At 38.5% G+C, this 21,282-nt stretch overlaps 1 protein-coding gene across 1 annotated transcript; it reads left to right on the top strand.

Annotated features, from left to right (window-relative positions):
- Positions 1 to 13,161: 13,161 nt before the first annotated feature.
- Positions 13,162 to 20,578, top strand: LOC100367181 (uncharacterized). The gene is made up of 2 exons (XM_002740325.4): positions 13,162 to 13,314; positions 20,143 to 20,578. Exons 1-2 carry the CDS (start codon positions 13,290 to 13,292, stop codon positions 20,376 to 20,378), a joined length of 261 nt encoding a protein of 86 aa, XP_002740371.1. The 5' UTR covers positions 13,162 to 13,289; the 3' UTR covers positions 20,379 to 20,578.
- Positions 20,579 to 21,282: the final 704 nt, after the last annotated feature.

The following is a 21,282-nucleotide window of genomic DNA, read 5'->3' as shown; positions in this document are numbered from 1 at the left end:
GTTAAATTTACCCGATGTGCGCATCATGTCCGGCTGCGCATAGAACATAACCAGAAGCAGAGGAAATCGGCTTACATGGTAGACACGCCGAATGGAAGAAACAGAACAGTTTCAAACACGATATTAATTAGAAAAAAAAAAGTTAACTGATATATAAAGTATCTTTTTGGTGAGGATAGCAAATGGTATTGTGAGAGACGCGACGTGGCGCATAGTTACGCGTTTTGTTAACGCATGTGCGCGTCGGTTCCTGTCACGTACGCAGTACAAGTTTCCTTTCCTGTATTTGCTCTACTTTGATTCAACCCGATACCGTATGTCCATTGTACGCTGAACACCAAAAATCACTACACATGATTCATTTCAATAAGGTAATTCAGTTAGAATTATCAATTATTTGCATGTTTCATTTCTTTATACGATTCCCATACGGAGCAACACTCAGTAAATTAATATCATTAAAAATTAATATCTGATTTCATTTTAATTAAAGTATACTAATAATTAATGAACTTAATCAGTTTCTGCTAACAACATGCAGTACTCCCATATTTAATAGCTTATCAACCCGGCTCATGCTGCAATGTTCAAAGTTCATTCCCACGAATGTCCATTCTCAAGATGTCCACGAAATCAATGGACAACAACACACGTGATCAAAGTGTAAATAGTTTGGTCTGGCTTTCGTAAAATCACTCGCCAGCAAATTGCACTGGAATTATACGTAGATTAATTTGTAAAAGTCACATTGGGCAAGGATGTGATTGACAGCGCCATCAGGTAACGTCATACTGTAAATACCCACAAAGCTTGATTGGAACAACATATGGAACAGTACTATGGCAACGAACAAAGCAACTGAGTGGCATTCTGTTAAAGACATTTCGTCTCACTGCGCAGCGCATTTGTCATTAAACAATCATAGTCATAGGAAAAGAGGTAATTAGACGAGAAATGAATGCTTACGGATAGCTGTCTCTTGATATTGTACGAATACACCTCGAACACACGTTCAATGAAGGTGGACCGAATGCAAGGGCGAGCCTCCCTTGCCATGATGGCACTCTCTAACAATAAGAGTCTTCTGCGAGAAATCGGGCGTTACACAATATTAAGTGTTTCATTTAAAATACAGTAATTTAAAATACATTTAAAATACTCTGAAACATTTTTTAAAAAAGTAAAGTGTATTGTTCTTGTTTGCATTGTCGCAAGAGCGTTTCATATAACTCCCATGATGCGATGCGTCATTTGGTCTGTGATCAGATGGGGAGTATTCCGCTACATTCAATAGAACTTTTCCAATAATGTTCGCCCTCTAGCGACGAAACGCTTCCTATGTGACAAGGTGATCGCGTAAATGGGCGTAATAAATAGACAATTGTGCCCCCTAAGTGAGTGAAATAAAGAGTGCCTTTCGTGGGTTAGTTCTTCATAAATAAACACTCATTTAAATGGCTTCATGGATTACCCAAAATGCTGAACATTTATTAATAATGGAAGTAACCCTCACGAAGAGGAGTTTGTTTTCAATCACGATCTTCGAACTTTTTTCTCGATATTGAACTCCGCAACGTATTATATGGAAAACGTATTCGACCAATGTATACAAAATCACAATGCTAGTTTCCCTTTTCAAACGACGTCCTAGTCATATAGCAAAAAAAAAATGTTTGATTATACAGCATTGTTTTTAATATTGAACACACGTCAAGTTTATATTTAGTGCTGTATTATATTATTTTTTTATGAGCAACGTGCCTAGCATGATGTTACAATAGTCTTTCTGCCGAACAAATATCAATATGGCCGCCGATCTCGTTTACAGCGAAAGAGCCGCGAGACTTGTATCCTACATACCAGTGCCACCATCTCTCCTTCGATTTTATTTTCGCTCTCGGCCAGATTTGAGCCGACGTTTGCGTCTAATGATTGTCAGGTTGTTGAACTTATAGTAATGTATACTCACAAAGACAGTACAGCGGGAGAATCGACCAATAACCTATGATAACTTGATAGCCTATTCATTATACCCTGCATGCTATTCCCTATCCAACCGCTTCGCATATGTACCCCGGAGTTGGGCAATTTAGTAACAAAACAGTGGTAGTTTTTGGCAATGTTCAAGAAGTGCGCTATTTTAGAATTATCGCGATTACGTAGAAGATAGACCACCATTGCGTCACTGTCTTGAATATGGAGATGACAGATTTATAATATTTTATCATATCATATCATATCATATCATATCAATAAATTGCGCATAAAATACTTATATATGATTTATGTGGTCATATAAACCATAATGAAAACAACAAACAAGATGACAAATTCTCCTGACAAAGATACTATACCATTCCTGTAGACCACATCCCCTGGTGATAGGGCCTCTGTGATTTTATGAAATGGCGCAAACCTGGTAAAGGCAATGTCGTTCAGCTCGATAACCGTGTTAGGTTTTGAGTCGTCTGTCTTCTAGAAATTAGTAAAATGTAATAAAAATATAATCCGCGTTGATGGACGACTACAGAACAAAACGTTATCGTGAACGGCCTTCGTGTCATTTCGCTAGTTCCCGGCGTCCTTTGCGAACCCAAGTAGAACGCAGGTAACTAGTCATTTTTCTGGGCCGGAATTCCGGTCCTGGGTTCGAGCGACAAAGTGACGTAATTTGAAAACATTCCAAAATCCGTATCAGTGCTCTGATGTTTATGGTACTGTAATAACGTCTCGTCCAGTCAGTCTACCAGTCGAGCCTTCATACTGAGATGATGAAAATACCCGGCGTTTCTAGTTATATTTGGAGAAATGTGATAACAAACAAACAAAACAATTATAAAAGGCGTGACTTGATATGAATAGCGTATTACAGTATCGTTCTTTTTTAATTCAAGTAAAGTACTGTCTAGTATAATTGAACATGAAGCAAATAAGTTTGACTTAGAGGGTAAGGTTATCGCTCTGTACATACCAAGTAAAGTAAGTTTATTTTGAATAAAAGGAATATAAGCCACAGTTAAACCATATTTCAGTAATTATTACATCAGTGGTGCCGATAATATTACGGTAACTGTTACAAGACATCCATACTATATTTCATTAACTGTTACATCAGTGTTACCGATAACATTGACTGTTGCAATGCACCCATACCATGTTTCATTATCTGTTATATCTGTGGCGCCGATAACATTAACTGTTACAAGGAGCCCATGCCATGTTTCATTAACTGTTACATCTGTGGTACCGGGTCGTCACCTGCGCACGCGCGGGAATTGAGTCCCAAGCGACGATAACAACACACGCTAAAACGCAAAGGATCATGGGTAGACGCTTGTTTGTAAACAATGACACGCTATGGCCATCTGACGCATGCGCAGGTGACGACTTCCCCGCTTTAACTGTTGCAAGGCACCCATACCATTTGTCATTTACTGTTACATCAGTGGTATCGATAACATTAACCACATTCCCATACCACATTCCATTAACTATAACATGTATTTCATGTATTTCAAAAACAACAAGTGGACATTACACCGCCGTCATACCGTGAACTGTGAAGCCTACGCGACCAGGAGGTTATAAGTTACAGCACGACAAATAGTATATCGATATTTTTTTTTCCGATTTCTTTCTCATGTTGTAATCTATGTAATCATGGGTGATGACAATGATATCAATGCTATCAAATAAATACTGCATTGTAAAATGTTAAAATGTACGAAAGACACTATATTTACTCGGGTATACGAATGAACACGCCGTGCACATCTATCTGCATGCATTCTCCACGTTAATTTTCGATCACATGAATACAATTCCAGCGTTACTGGTCTTAGTGATCAACAACATCGGAATGGATACGAGCGATAAATAATAAGTCGCGCCCTCCCGCGACGAACGGCTTCTGTGACGTAAGATGGGTGTAAGAAATATCGGCCACATCATCGATTTGATTTTTGATCTGTAGTCGTATTTTTTTAATTCACTATATTTTAAATGACTAACGACTGCACAATCAAATACAGATATTGCTTTCAAGCATTTGTTAGTACGTCATTTTGACGTCACAGAAACGCTTCATCACTAGAGGGCGCAAGTTTTACGAATGACGTATTAATCGAAAGTTTTCGTAACAAACATAGACAAAATAGTGTAGGCTCACGACACTAATATCTTCTCTAATGTGTAAAACTACTATATTTAACGCCCATTCATTTGACGGACAAGGCAGGTCGTGGCTAACTGGTATGTCGCCAATAACTCTATTCGTGTTACATACCATTGTACCCATGATCATGTATACTGACAAGTTCACTAGTTTATCACGTCGTTTTATAGGAGCGAAGGTGATGACACGACCACCTATGACGAGGAGCGAAGGGTCTATAAGCGGAGAAGGCCTAGAGTGGTAACTAGCCTGGGCACGCGCGTGTTGTAAGTTCAAGAATGGTCAGAACACTCGTGCATTGCTCGCAATCCTCGGGGGCGGAGCTACGTCACAGACATTCCACGTTGCTACGACGCGCACCACTGTACATGCATTTCTATGGGCTCTGTGCGCGCTGCTGTGGAACGCCGGTCGAGCCGGTGAAAATTCGAGAAAACAACACAAAATCAACTTTGAAGTAATCCCGAACAACCAAATTTATATATGTTACACACGTAGGGCTAATCTTGTTACACTGTTCAGAGGAGTCTCAACAATCATCCCAAAATACCGTTTTCTGCGAGTTTTGGGCCATTGTTTTCACCGCCTCCGGTTGCCAGGCGGTGAAAATGCCCGGATGTCCGCCCCGAGGATATCGCATATGCACGTTAATCAGATTTCCCGACATTCTTCAACTGCGATGAGCGAGTTCATAGAGCGAGAGGACCACGTGACTTATATTCACCTATCTCCCGTCACAACATCCACTGTTTCAAATGGTTATATTGATCAGAGGAACAACGGTCGCGATGACGGTATTGCTTAAAGGGCGGTGATCGTTTCGCCTCGCATGTGCGACATTTGTTTTGATAAACATTGGATTTCCCCAGTTCAATGCGCTCTTCTAATGATTCTAATGGGAATTCCAAGTATGAGTTTTGACCTGGGCTCGATGTGCACTAATTACAGTCGGTGACTCCCTCTATACCTTGCAATCGCATACAAATTATCTAACTAGAGCTTTGTAACGTCTCAACTGTCGAACTCGCCATCTTTGTTTATATGAGTCCCGTATCTCGCGCATGCGTAACGCGACGACCACTGCCTTTAAAGATTCAATGTGAATAACTTTGGGAATTTTTAATCAACGAATACTACTTTGTTTGTTACCAGCCTGAGAACAAAATAATTTTAGTTCACGGTATATCACACTCTGCTGTAGTAATGATCAGTATGTGATATATATTGTCAGTTTAACCATTATAACGGAAACGTCAATAGTTCTTTTTTTAGATACTAAACACCAATATTTTAGTGTATTTTTTTAACTTAGTTTTTATTAATATGGATTCACAGGTATTTCGGATTTGAACATCAATTTACAGTAGGAACCATAAACATAGAGATGAATATATTGAAATTAACCTTATCCATTCCCAATACAAATACTTCCTCTTATGTGATTTACCATTGCACAAGTGATCATGCAACCCACTATTATAATCAAAATATCACTGTTCAGTAAAAAAAAAAAATAGTACAGTATAGTTATTCATATAATAAGGACAATTTCAAAGATGTCTGCAATAGACAATTTTCCTCACACTACATTGCGAGGTCCCGTATTATGCGTGAATCGAACTAAAAAGAGGCCATATTGTGACGTCAAAACACCGCGTGAACGGGATTCGTCGAAGTCGAAAATATTTCGGCGTATTTTCACGCTCAATAATGTGATATACACATTTGATGATGGTCAATATTGATGACGTAAGGATATTTCAACCCACTTTATTGGTTTGTATATATTTGATAATTTGACGCTTATGGAAATGGTCAGTAAACTTCAATTTAAAATTTCAAAAACATGGAGTTAACGTCACATTTCGCGGTCACTCTTGGTGTATCGATTTTACCGAGCCTCCTGTTTACAACTACATATGCCACTTATGTTCAAGTAGCATGAACTTATTTTTGAATAAAACATCCACAAGACGGCAACACACTGACATCTGTCAAAATCTGAAAGAGTTTATCTTAGCAATCAACGTTTTAACGGTTTGTGAAAGTCCGTAACACATACAAACTATACTGTGATTTATTAACCGACGCGCACGTTAACCGTAGGTGGCGCACTATAAATCTATGTGATTAATGGTACACTCTTTAAAAAACGAGCGTACTCTGCACCCAGAAATAAAACAACTATATTAATCAAAATCCATCAGATTTAGCAAACATGTACAATTCTTCCTTACAACTGATATGCAAGTTTCACGCTTATAATTGCTGTTGGCCAAAAGGAAACAGTTCACAAAACAGTTTCGAGAATTATTTTACAATTAATTCTTAATCATATTTGGTTTGTCAATATCGACGTGTCAAATGTTCATGACATTTGAAAATAACACTAAATTAACTGATAATATTAGCCAGAACAATTACAGATGCATATTTCACGTTTCCCAGTTAAAATGCCCACTTCCGGAATAATATTACAATCAATTTTAATCGTATTTGGTTTGTGAATATCGACGTGTCATATTTGGACGACATTTGAATTTAGTTTGGCTCGTTATTTTAGGTCAAAATTAATATTCTGTTTTAAAATACGCATCATTTTGGTTTTCTTGGCGTTTTTCAATTGGTTTGTTTAATAATGACGTATATTGCCTGATATGAACATTCCTAACTAGTAACAGCATCAACTTGAAATTGACTAATCAGTTCGCATTCTCACTAGCGCAAACCCAACTTTTCTCTTGCGGATTGCCACCCTGTAATAATAGTTCAACCATAGCAATTTTCTGCTCCAAATTAGTTGCCCGCTATCTCTGATTCGCTTACAAATTACTAGACAGGGTAAAACAAATAACTTGATTGCTGTTAAACCCGCGGAACGTGGTTCAACTAAGAATTAACGCAGGGCGTGATAGACGTGCCAGAGCGCAGAGACAGGGTTACTGGATGGCCACTGTTGCCTTGCTATTTAAACTAATGAACCGAAGCCGAAGAAGTTATGGTAAAGTTTACAGTGAGTTTAAACACCATCCATCGCCCAGGGTGATTTGTTAAGCGCTTGATAAATACATGGTTTTAAATCATAAACCAAAATACACAAGTTTGGTTCAAATATGTATGTATATGTTAGTAAAACCTTGTTCACACGTGTTGAGAAACGGAGGGCTAGGTTTCTTATCGGAGGGATAAACTTGCGTTCTGTTCATACGTCGCAGTGGTTTAGTACATTTAATTCCGACGGCGGCCACGCCTTTCGAGCCCTTATCAGCTACCGTTGTATCGCCAAAAGAGGGCGTCGTTGTAACCATGAGAACTTGTTCAAGTTTCTCATCTCAAGATGATTAAAACTCGGGGATTGAGACCAGCCCTCTGACTCTGAGCTAAGCTAGCTCGAGTCGTGACCGGGTTAATCTCTTAATATGTGTTATTTTCAACAGGGGGGTACAATTTAATCCGGTTAGATCCTCGTGCAGTGCTATACACGTGTGAACACGGCATGGTTGACGCATGAACTCGCTTGATTGATTGCAGTGCAATACAATTTTTTTACTATTATCTGTCGCGGTCGGTTCGATTACAATAAACACGGATTTCAACGGTACATTAGCGACGAATGTTTGCGTTACGTCTGTCTTCTTTAAGAGTTGAATAACCCTCCTTGTTGCAAACGACACAACTCACACGCTGATTATGTTGACTATATGTTATCCTAGAGCTGAAAATATCTTAAAAATTCTGTTCGCTTGACCATCTCTTAATGAAGGATTTTTGTGAAGGGCATTCTCTCAATGAAGGATGTTTGTGTGAATGCAGCCCTTATTGCAGTGTGTGTCTACTTGAGAGACATTCCTCTCATTCCGACCCAGTTGTGGGAGTGTCAACACACCCTGTGAGCCGGGAAAAAAACACAGTTACACATTACCTTAATTTCCCAAAACTCTAAGTCATCGCCGATGTTATGTGCTTAACGCCGTATCAGTTTGACAGATAATATAACATTGCGTTGACGCCAAAGGGCGCCTGTCCTGTAACATAAATTACTTTATCTGTTTGCATAGTTTGTTTCTAAAGTATTATGTATAATATCGATCCACTAGTCTCTTACTACTACGAGTACTATTAAACTGCTCAAATTAAAATAAATAAATAAACAGAGTGATTTGTTAAGTCAAATTGTAATCAGCATATTTACAGCTTAGCTGATTTCACTTACGTATTTCCAATTTATCAGTTCGCTATTTCATATCCATTTGGCCTGAGGCTTGATAACATGTATTATATGCATATTTATAACTCTTTTTGAAATATATGCATGCATTTAGTTTTATTTTCAGACTGTGGCGGGTGTGAATAATACAGCATTAACAACATTTAGCGATCATTCTGTTTTCAGATATATTTAAGCAAAACCAAGTGTTTGGAACCCTAGTACAGTCTCGCTCAGGGAACGCGGTTCACATCGGCGGGTCGGAGTTGCAGGCTGTGAATGAATTCGCGAATATTCATCACGGACCGTGGCCGTGACTCGTTGATGCAAGTTACGGGCTTTGCGTCGTGCATAAGAGCTGAAACTAACGGGCACAAGCTTACCAAAATCTATTTAACATGCGCTGCATTAAGTATGAACAAAATGGTCACATAAAAGTGGACGCGGTGAGAACCGTGACAATATGGCGTCCGACTAGTTCCAAAATAGGAACTTTAACTGAAATCAGAATAACCAGACCTGAGTACAAATGTTTTGTTTTATTTTAAAAATAAAAAAAACACACAACAATGACACTAAATTAACAGATCATATTCGCCAGAACAATTGTAGAAGCACATTCCACGTTTTTCGATTAAATCTGCTCACTTCCGTAATCAGAGTTTAAATATTAACTCGAAACAGTGGACCCTCGCCGACGTGACCGTAATATTGCATAGAATTTTCGTCAGAGAGTACAGAAACGAGGGTGGTGCAAAGAGTGGGCACATTAGGGAGATTCGGGTTTAATTAGGAAGCGTTTGCCATTTTGTTTCCTAGTCAACGAGTACTAAACGGGGGAGTTGCAAACAAGTTGTTAATTTTACTAATAAAATGAGCGGGCACATTAGGAAGTATATACATTTTCCCCTAGTGAACAAGTCCCAAACGAAGACTCTACATACACTTTATAATTTCACTAATGAGAAACGCGGGTACATTTTTGGGGTATTCGAATAGACACTCAGGTAAGTGAAGGTCCTAGATTCACTGGTGAATATTCCTTTCTAAAATCAGTCCTGAGTCCCGTGTTGCAAAATTGATCACAAAAAAAATAAATAAAATAAAACTGTAAGAAAAAAAAACATTCACTGCCCTTTTTTCGTAAATACTAAAATATTAAAATGTGATTTGCAAAATACCAAAATAAAATAAAAAAATTAAAGGTGAATTATAACTAAAATAATAACAAAACAAATGAGAAATAAAGTGCAACGAAAAAAAATAAAGTGTAGTTTGTATTTACTGATTTTTAATTTTCTTTTGGTTTTGCTTTTTAAAATAATATTAATGTTAATGTTAATTAACAAAATAAAGGCTTCTGGTCTTTAAACTAAAAATAGTATCATAATATGAAATCGATTACACTGAGCAATTATCTAAGCATGTTTAATTAGGAAATGGTTCAGTTGTTTAACGATATCGCCATCGATGAACAACTTGAACATTTTGGGCAAAATTTGATGCAAACTTTTCTACTGAGACGTCATTTTTCATGAACACAATGACCAAGTTCAAATAATAGAGAGCAGTTTCAAAATCCACATTATAGAATACATATATTACAAGAAACACGTTTTTTTTTTGTGGGGAAAAGGGGTATTTTTTTAACAAAACCAGAGCGTTAACAGAGGATCGTTATTACAGCCAATATTGGTTCATATTACCGTCATGTTGAGTGATGTCGCGTTCACTGACATGAAAACGGAAATGTTTCATGCGGTATTTATTCCGTGCACGTATTAATTTCACACTTTGTGCTTTGTTGTCACATGTTTCAGCACGCCATGCGTGAATGCGATGGGACCGGGCGTCAAGCACGACGATTCCACGCATATTAAGAATACTAAATAGCAAATATCCCCAGGGGGGAAATGCAACTTATACATTTTTTAACAATTCACGCTTCATACGTTAGTCCAAGTTAAACTTTTGTCGTCATTATGCATTTTAACTACTGAGAGCACTTGTTTGTATTCCGTGATTCTATGCGTAATATTCATTCGTGCGACTGAACTCAAATTGGTTATAAAAAAAATATTATTGATTCCACGCGTTAGAGGGCGCTTCATCCGATCGAACTTATGCTGTGACGGGTTGTTTTGTTTGACGTCAATATGAAATAAAAAAAATAAAAAAATAGAGGACGGCTTTACAAATCAATTATATATTTCATAAATGCAAATAAATTTTACTGTCCCAAATGTCAAAATACAGAAAAAAAAAACACTTAGTTTTCTCAGTTGTATTGACCATATTAAACTGTCGAACATGATTACAGTTTTTTTAAAACTTCTCATGATGATCTGTTTTCATTTTATTACCGAAGCCACATTTCCCGGATTCATTTCAGAATACAATATCATGGTCACGTTAAGCACACATACTAGTTAGAATAGCAATTTTATAAACAATTGTCATGACAACAAATTGATTTGTTTAACATAAAAAGAAAATTTTCCATAAAAATGCACTTCACAAGTTGGGGTCCCGGATAATCTAATTTGCATATTTTGCTAAAATCCTAGAAGGGCGAGTCACTTTTGCACAGCTTTATACTATAGTGTGTATTGAGCGTAGATCTATTGCAAAACGCGCGGGCGGAAAATGTGTTTATAGTCATAAAACAAACCACATAGATTATGGGATCTTAGGCGCCGTTAAGTTCATGTGTGACCTGGGATACACGTGCAGAACAAACGTGATAACAGTTTGGTTTTAAATGGAAGAAATTGATAAGATCTTTTAAAAAACAAACTCTGGGTGGGTATAGTATGTCGAATTGTTCAAGTTCGCTGTTAGAAGTTTGGAACTTGAAGGTCCAAGGTACATTATTTTTGATCTGAAAAACAATGGAAAATACATGATCCGGGCATTCCGTCTCTCGGGGCAGTATCATAGAAAAGGCGAATTTAGTTTCGAGACAAGAACGCTGTCGAGCATATCTAACGGTGCTCCGTTTGGATAGGTCAAATGTCATTCACAATTCTTGCGTATAATACGTTCAACTTTAGGGTAATATTTTAATTGATTAGGGTCATGAATTGGCTGGCACTAGTAGTTGAATTGAAGTATTAAACGATTACTCGTATATACGAAAAAAAATCATAACTAATCATAACTACATAAGTAGGGTGTGAATTGGGAATTACGCCCTCAGGATGTGTGCCACGGCGGACCTTGCTGGTAGTTTATTGACACAAGTCTACCCGAAGATTTCCGAACGTACTCGCATTTACCTGCTTCGTGCGTTTTCGTAATGTCATTCTTGTGCGGAACGCACAGGCGCATATTTTTAGATCTCGTCGGAAATGAAATCTGTGAGTTTTGACTTTCAGATTGTCGTCGTTTTTGTTGAAATCGGTCAAGTTTGGATGAGTTACGGCGTTTATTTCCTATTACGTCTACGATATTTATGAATACATAATGATCAAATTTTTAGTAATATTTCTCATTATTTTGACGTTTCCCTAAGAATTTGTTGAACTGTTCTATAAAGGTCAAATAGGGGCGTTGGCGCTGACAGTGTTCCTTTGTGTGTAAACTCATAGTTGCTGTCGACATAGGAAGTAAAGTAAACGGCAAGGTAAAGACTATGTCTAATTATAGTAAATACGTACTGCGTGCGTGACTCGAACCGGCGCTCGCGTACGGCACCAAATCGCCTAGCTTCACGACACTACACGTCTTCCCCTCGGCCACCAGGCATCCCCAATAAAAGATGCTTAATAACCGAGCTTATTACGTGCAGAGAACATGAAACCCGTCCACGCGATACGCGCCACACAGCGTGGCCAGAATGCGGCAAAGGCCTTCAGATCTGGCTGTAGTAGGATGGTGAAAGTAATGGTACAGCATTGTAACAGTGAATAAGTACTGAGAAATAATTTTAAACTCATAGTTGCTGTCGACATAGGAAGTAAAGTAAGCAAATAACACCGAATAAACGTGTGGACGCTTCGGGTTTCTGTGAACATTGCGTTTTGGAAACTTGACTTATGGCTAACGCAACTAAGTGATTGAAGCCATTTGATATTCAATAGGAAGCTGATATTTTAATGAACCATAAATTTTAAATATCTAAATCTACTCTCGTTTTTTTGTATAATTACAGAACAATGGTCCTTACGAATGATATCGACTATCGGTTATATCGACTACCGCATAAAACAGTTTATATTTGTGTCATTTACTATGAATATTCGAATTGAAGAATAGAAATGTCTTCCTTGTATATTCAGTGATATCTGCCAACGCCCTCACAGTCGGATGATCTCGGTGCCTTTTGTTTTCAATAGCCTTGTTGCTACAACAAAGAAGGACCCAACACGCAGTTGTACTGGCATTACATCTGTTTTTTTTTGGGGGGGGGAGTGTTGTAGTAGTAGTTCTGACTATAATATAAATCAATATGGTCTCAAAACTTAGTGATTAATTTGACAGCGCGATATGATTATTCTTGAGAAAAAAGGCTGTGTTGTAGCAAAGATGGCGTTGCCGACCGCGGTTGTCTGACAGTATGTGCGCGTCGCTTCGGTCGCCAAGGAACGGACCGTACAATGAATGATGACGTAGTGTCGTGTAAACACGGTTTTCAATAGCCCAATGCTTTAGAAAGTAGCCACAAAGGCCGCTAGACTCGAGTCACCACGTACACTGACAATTGTTCTACGCATTGTTCCGATAACAATATACCTATGATTTGGGATATTTTCGGGGCATTGTCATCCATCGTAAAGTACTGTCCCGTAGCCACTATCGCATGACTGTATTTTGTGAACTTCAGTAGAACCAACGGACGCCAACTGCTGCGAAATACGGATCAATTCGCCGCACCAAGCATACACTGGGGGAGATCTAAACACAGACATGGGCTGTGGGTCGAGCTCATCGGGTAAGTGCCTCGCAACTAGGGCGACAGCGCCGTACAATTAAGTGACGTTAGCTTCGTTGTAATTTCCGGGGGCGACTATCAGTTTCACACACATATATTAAATAATCGCTCCACTCACAGACGTAAGTCAATCGGTATTAAATAACAGCAAATGCGTAAATTACACCGATCGGACGGAGTGTTGCGCTAATCTAGTAGGTGATCTATGAAATGGCGACAGTCCTGAAAACGTGGTGACAACGGTGAATTATGACAATGACACGCTATGATAATAACAATGATTATACACATTTTGCGTTTACGTGTACTACATCCTGTCATACGAAGTTTTTGTGATATATGCCGACACACTGATCCGTTGCGACACAGAAGCTCCAGGATACTTAGTTTCAAGCTGTCAGCTTTTTGAGCGATCCCTGTTTTAACTCTACTGACATCTAGGGACGTTAAAAAAACTATATATATAAACGATGCAAATAGTTTACATACACCGTAATGTTAGCACAGAGCACAATTCGCCGATAATTTTGAATAAGAACACTCCAGATCATGAACTTTCCATTCATTGATTACTAAATATCAGTTTCGCTTCAGAAACTACCTTCGCAAATAATAAAAAAAAAATCAAGAGATCAAGAGCAGTAACTAGAACGGAGTCATCGTGTTGTCAAGCAAATATCAACGTGCGGTCACAGCACCAGTCACTTAATAGTGACTTATGAACCGACTGCATGTAAATCGTGGTCTTGACTTTTTCTCTGAAAGATATTTTTCAACAACTCAGGTATTTTGCGATATCTTAACATACGAGTCACCGTAGCTTTGTTCAGCATGATGACTACGTATGATCGAATGACCATCGTAGTATACGGCGACGTCCTGTTACCTGATGAACAGAAAATTTAGATAGAAGCAGAACCTGGAAAACGCACAGTAGGTAATCCTAAAGATGATGACAGTACACGATTGCAACAGTTATAAATGATGTAATCACTGGCAGGCGGAATCACTAGCGGGCACCGATCCGCGTGGATAACAGTGGCATTGTCCTCCTTTTGTTTCGCAATCACAATACGAATATTGTGTGAACTACTTGGTGATCATTAGACCAAAGCACCTGTTGGAGATCGCGACTATAAAAAAGTTGCATAATGCTCGGAATCCGCCAAATGTGATCGTGCACAGGTACAGGTCGAACAATATTATACGAATGGTGGTGAAATTATTATAATGATATGCGATTTTGGAAATTGAAATAACAGAAGAAAACATATTTATCGAATGCAATTTACGTGCTTTTATATAATTGTCATGTTAATATGTTACCGTGCAGCCGATGAGTAGGTTGAAGCATGGACGTACTAGAGATCTCTAGTACGTCCATGGTTGTAGCAATAGACTCGTGATCGTTATGTCCCAAGTTCAAATTATACCTTGAGTTGAACGGACACCAGCATTAAACGCGTGTGCAAGATTCTTTTTTTTATCAACGACTTTAAATATCGTAGTCAACATGCGACTGCGTTTCGAGCCTGGCTGACACTGGGATAGAACGTCAAATTACCAAGTGACGGAGAACGGCCAATGTAACCCTGTTTTGAACTCCTAAACATGAATATTTATTGCTGTCACACGATGGACCAGAATATCTATGACTGTATTCACGCCAGTTTTTGTTTTATTACACACTGACATATAAAACACATTGTATGTTGTACAGTTTAATTTAATCTGATGAATATGGAGTCTGTACTCAAATGTCTCACCTTTTGCCCTGTCTATCTGACATGACAAATTGAACACTCTGTTGTGTTCAGGCGTGTGTACGTGCTTTAGCATAAACGCCATGTTTGTATTTGTAAAGTTTAACCCAACGATGGCCTATTCAAAATTGATATGATTGTTTTTTGTACTGTTCGGCTCTAAAATTCACATGTTTGGAACCCAAATTTCACACTAACCCCTCCCCTTCAAATTAATTCACGTCTTTGCCTGTTTGCCAATAGCACCGTCACGTATATATATATATATATTTGTTGATAAGTAAGTGCTTAGACTTAAATGGTCGCCGATATATCGCTGAGAGTGAGAGAGCCGCGAGACTTTGCCTCTCAAATTATTTACCCCATTCTCTCCCGTAATCGTCTTTTAAATGTCATGGTTCTTGTTAACATGGAAAAGTCGTATAAAGGGAATCCCTCAGAATAGGAGTAATTATAAATAACGAATTAATCGCAAAAAATGGCACTTTAAAACAAACTTGAATATAACCCTGACATGACAGACCTGTCACAATGAAAGTATAATATATTGTTCGTAATGACTTGTCACAGATGTGTTACTAGTTGCCCCGTCGATTTTGTTCGCACTGTGAGTACAGTTAAAGGTGGCTGGAAATGAACCAAATTAACAAAAGAGGCTTTGTCAAAACACATCGAAGTGTACGTCGCCAATGTTACGCCGAGATACTGATCATGTTAGAAATGAAACGATTCGCACCCATCCGTGTGCCTTAATCGTGAAACGAATTGCCAGTAAATGGGGGCGATTAGCTTTACCCTGATGGTTAACATCAACGGGTGATTGGTCTCTACGTGTCACTGTGATTGTTATTTCAAATTAAAAAAATAAATCCCCGACAATACATTTCAATACATTTCATAGCAAAAGAGTTGATCCCCAAGCAACGGGATTTACAACAAGTCTGTCCCAAATGGTTTGTGTGTTATTGCTACTGCCATTGAACGGACACCCTGACAGTACGATTCCACGTGCATGGAATCCGGATTTGTTTGACACCATGGACTTGCTGTACTCTGAGTTATTTGGTCAATTCCCCCAGGCTTCTTCACAATATTCATCTGTCAAGATTCTAATGAAAAAAATCGTTCATAAACCAAAAAAACAGAAACTGACTAGTTCTATTTACCTCGCCCGTTACGTGTTTCACCCGCAGTCACTTGCATCCCGGGTGATCTTCACCTTTGTCGGTTACATGTAAATTCTTGCTGTATCGGCCCCCTCCTTCAATGCTACTAATGAAGAGAATTCATGAGGCCCGGCGATCAAAAGAACATTGGAAATGTTGCTGAAATCTAGGTTAAATTAAATGTTTTGATGATCATGTGAGTAAATTTTGAAGAATCGACAATCGGAGTGAATTTGACATCAACAAAAGGATACTCGTGATCAAAAAGACGATGTTCACACTACACGTAGATATAGTTTTTATGCGCGAGATTTACTTCCTCTAATTTCGGAATATTTTGTTTACTACAGATGCTTTGCATAACCTTCAGTCTCTATTTTGGCAGTGGGAAGTTATTGTTGAACTTTAAAACCGCGCGAGTTCTACGAAACGGAACATTGCTGGTAACATAAATACGCATGTGCTCTGATTGTTTTGGTACGTCACGGTACAGTAGTAATTACTGCACATGCGCAGTAGTATTCTACTTTTTTTCATCGAGGGGATTCAATAGTGTATGCTGCAAAAGAAACATTTTTTGTTTTTTACAATAGATGCCTATCAAATTTAGATCATCAACTGTATGAAATAAATTTAAAAAATAGAAATAATGAAAAAAAATGTCTTTTGCACATATTACAACTTTAAAGAAAGTCCATGGTGTGGCAATAAACATTGTGATTGAGCTTCGTGTTTCGGAGACAGCTGAGAAGTACGATGATAATGTTTACTATTTGAGTTTAAATCCCAGATACACTTTTTTTTCGACTTTTCTAAGTATGAGCCCATGACTCGCCGGTGTTACGAATTAAAATACACTTGCGTATTGTCTGTAAACATTGGGAATTTTAGCCACTTGGAATTTTCGCCATATCACGGAATTTATTATGTATCGCTATTTCTGAGGCGAGTTACAAAAGACGCAGGGCGTCGATTTCAAGCAAGGGAGGTTTGTTACGCTTTGGTTGGCATCACTGTCTCTGCCCATGCGTGACTCGACGTCGTAAAATTAGGTAGCATCACCTATTCAGGAGTGCACAATAGAACGCATGCACATGGGACACACCAAGGTAACCGTATGTATCAGAACGTATCGGTCGGCTACCTATTTACTGGACGTTATATTAAACTAACACACGAGCCTTGTTAACGACAGTGGTGATTAGACAATTCCCCGGTCAAATTAATTGCCCTTCTTATCAAGAGATGAGTGAAGAAAAAGTGCACAGTTGTTCTGCCATCGTCTTCTAATGCCCCCCTCCACTGAGCCAGGGCAAGTATACTAGTACTCTCTATGTCATGTCATGGTAGACCATGACCTGTCAATTCACGGCGTACTACATGTACTAGTATATATCTACCTTGCCATGCCTGCTACTCTATATGATATGATATGATATGATATGATATGATATGATATGATATGATATGATATGATATGATATGATATGATATGATATGATATGATATGATATGATATGATATGATATGATATGATATGATATGATATGATATGATATGATATGATATGATATGATATGATATGATATGATATGATATGATATGATATGATATGATATGATATGATATGATATGATATGATATGATATGATATGATATGATATGATATGATATGATATGATGTGATGTGATGTGATGTGATGTGATGTGATGTGATGTGATGTGATGTGATGTGATGTGATGTGATGTGATGTGATGTGATGTGATGTGATGTGATGTGATGTGATGTGATGTGATGTGATGTGATGTGATGTGATATGATATGCTATGCTATGCTATGCTATGCTATGCTATGCTATGCTATGCTATGCTATGCTATGCTACGCTATGCTACGCTACGCTACGCTATGCTACGCTACGCTACGCTACGCTACGTTACGCTACGCTACGCTACGCTATGCTATGCTATGCTATGCTATGCTATGCTATGCTATGCCACGTTACGCCACGCCACGGCCACGCTACGCCCAGTTTTTTTTCATAATTTCATACTGTAATAATACAGTAAATTTATACATTGGCCAGCAGACGAACCACTCTAAAGTCACTGCAATTATTCTCACAAATATAAGTCTTAGTTACTCTGGTGTCATACAAAATAAAATACTGTAGAATACTTTATTTTCGCTTGGAATTTATTTTCGCTATTTTCGCTGAAGGGATGATTCCGTGAAAATAAACTCCAGTGAAAATATTTTTTTTCCTATATTTCACATTAAACTCATTAAAAATCAGTGAAAATAAATTCCAAGCAAAATGCCCAAAAAGCCGTTTCAGCGAAAATTAATTCCAGCGAAAATAAAGTATTCCACAGTAGTTAGAAATATCAGCATTCAATTCCTAGTCAAAGTTTTTTTTTAATTTTTTTAAAGTGGGTTAAGTGACCTCGTGCCTTATTGCAAATTGTAATTATAGTGTGTAACCTATAATGACCCATCGGCATTCAAGATTGTATTAAACGCCCCCATTTCAGATACAACAAAGTCAGTCAACGATCCCGGCAGCATCATTTTAAAGCGGAAGGTCACTTGCGCACGCGCGGGAATTGAGTCCCAAACGACGATAACAACACACACTAAAAACGCAAAGACGCATGCGCAGGTGACGACTCCCCGTTTTAAATAGCGCCGTGTTCCGCGTTTACGTCACATCATGTCCCCATCGCACTGTTGACGTCACTTGGGCAAGCGATTGTTTTTTTGTTATGTACTACGCGATTTATTTATTAGAAGCGGTGTTTGTTTCATATTGTATACGCATTCAATCAAACGCAATACTGTAGGCACGTGACCGATTTCAATAGTTATACATTGTCAATATCTAGGGATATGCGCTTGTTTATGTTCTCATTGGAACACGCAATTGTATCAATAACCGCACGTTGTTGTTATCCACAATAATTGTCAGTTGTTCGGCTCTTTCAAACGTTGTCACAAGTTCAATGTAATTGTCAGAAACGACATAGTGTAGTGTAGCAATAAGGTCCGTTCGTATCTTGCCATGAAACACGAGTTCACGAATCGTCATTTCCTTTCTAAACGAACAAACTAACTCTTATAAACCCACCCGTTTGAATGAAATAATCATAACATGTCGTCGATTTGTTTCATCGCAGTCCCACTGATAGACAGAGGGACTGCGGTTTCACGTTGAACGGGACACCGATACGCACACAGAAACGAGGGAACAAAAGACACAAGTAAAATCAAACATCGGACATGTCAAATAGTGTCTCCTTTTACTGATCATGTTTTCGCATCTGTGAAAGATCATTGTTGGCTTATTATCATTGCCGTCTCCCGGTGGAGAACAATTCTCATCGCCCTCGAGTGGAGAACTAGAAAACACTACCGCGCTTGTTTTGTGTCTTTCGCTCGAATTCATAGTGTGTTTGCTGGTCAAGTTTGTTCCAATACCATGTTTATCTACAGTCTGCTTTGTTCGTTGGATGTCTTTTCTATGAGAATCGGCCTATCAACAACATTCAAACACCTGTCTTCGCTGATCTGCACAGTTGCCTGGAATAAACACTCTTGATATTTTTCAAACTTTTTTACTAGTCTTCCCATGCTTTAATAATTGAAATTATACTGATTAAGAAGTGCGCTTGTTACTGCGTGAAATTACTAGTATTCTAGGAGAGGTCACGTGTACGCAATCACGTGCCCTGCGCGTGTACACATTAATGCAAGATCGCTTGAGCATCATTGATAATTACTAATCGACACAACATCCATGATCTGACTCACTGTATAGACGTTTTTTGAGTGATAGTGTAAACCATCTCCCTCGCATAAGAAACAAATTATTGAAATTTTTTTTTTTTTTTACCCCAACAGCCGACGATTTGACGGCGGAGGAGCATGAAAAGGCTTTTACGGTGTTCCGAAAGATTGATGTCGATCACAGCGGCTTTCTGACGATAAACGAACTGCGAACCGCACTGAAAGAGACAGGAGACGTCTCAGACGAAGACGTAGACAAGATGATGGAAGCGATTGACGACGATGGTGATGGAGTCATCGAATTCAATGAGTTCAAACAACTCTGGAAAGCTGGAAGGGATGCAACATGAAGAGACGCTCAGAACATTTTTTTTTTCAATAAGATATGCCAAAGGAATTTCCTATTTACATTATAATTTTAAATCAGTAGAATGTCGAGCAGTAGCAGAACACTAATCATGTCCGGCTGAGATTATTCGTAAAAGTTTATAAAGCAAAAAAAAAAATCATGTGAAGCAATCCCCAAATTAGATCAAGGTGTTATCATGGCTGTCGGAGTTGGTACTTGTTGGATCGTGCACGGCGAATCACGTAATCGACATCAACTATATTTTGCCGTCTAGGTATCCATGACCACTTGCTGCCATCAAAGTTACCAGGGTGCAATCGAAGAAATTAAAGGGCGGCAGTCGTCGTGCCGCGTCTTGTTCGACGTGGGACTCATAGCGACGTATACAACGCGTGTAAATACACATGAAATTCGAACACGCGCAGCGCGACGACCACCGCCCTTTAAAGAAATTTACGTAGACTGTCTTTCAACCAATCATGCCGTCCATCTAACTATATTATCTCGCAATTGTCTATATTTGAGAAAACATAACCAATAGAATACATGCGGGATTTCTCGAAATATTACATGAAATATTGTAGAAGTTTTATCGATGTATATACATGTCCATGCTTCGTTTGTGTTCATACTCAAAACTCTTTGTGGGGGAAATCTGTTCAAGCCAACGTATCCAGTCGCCATTTGCTAAGCAAACGCGCAATGAATGCTGGGACCCGTCAATTTTATAATTGAGCTTTGCTCGCTAGATGGCGCATTTCCACTGGTAACAAGTCAAATGGCGTCTCTTACCGCTTCTAATATCACATATCTAGCGACAAAATACGAAATAATGAGAAACGCAAATACAAAAAGATAGTCAACCAATATGTACTGCCGATAACACCCGAGCGGAGCGAAACGAC

Source organism: Saccoglossus kowalevskii, chromosome 18 (assembly GCF_978046115.1).
Source record: "Saccoglossus kowalevskii chromosome 18, keSacKowa6.1, whole genome shotgun sequence".
Lineage (NCBI taxonomy): Eukaryota > Metazoa > Hemichordata > Enteropneusta > Harrimaniidae > Saccoglossus > Saccoglossus kowalevskii.
Note: the sequence above shows the minus strand (reverse complement) of the source record. Positions and strands in the feature narration are given on the sequence as shown.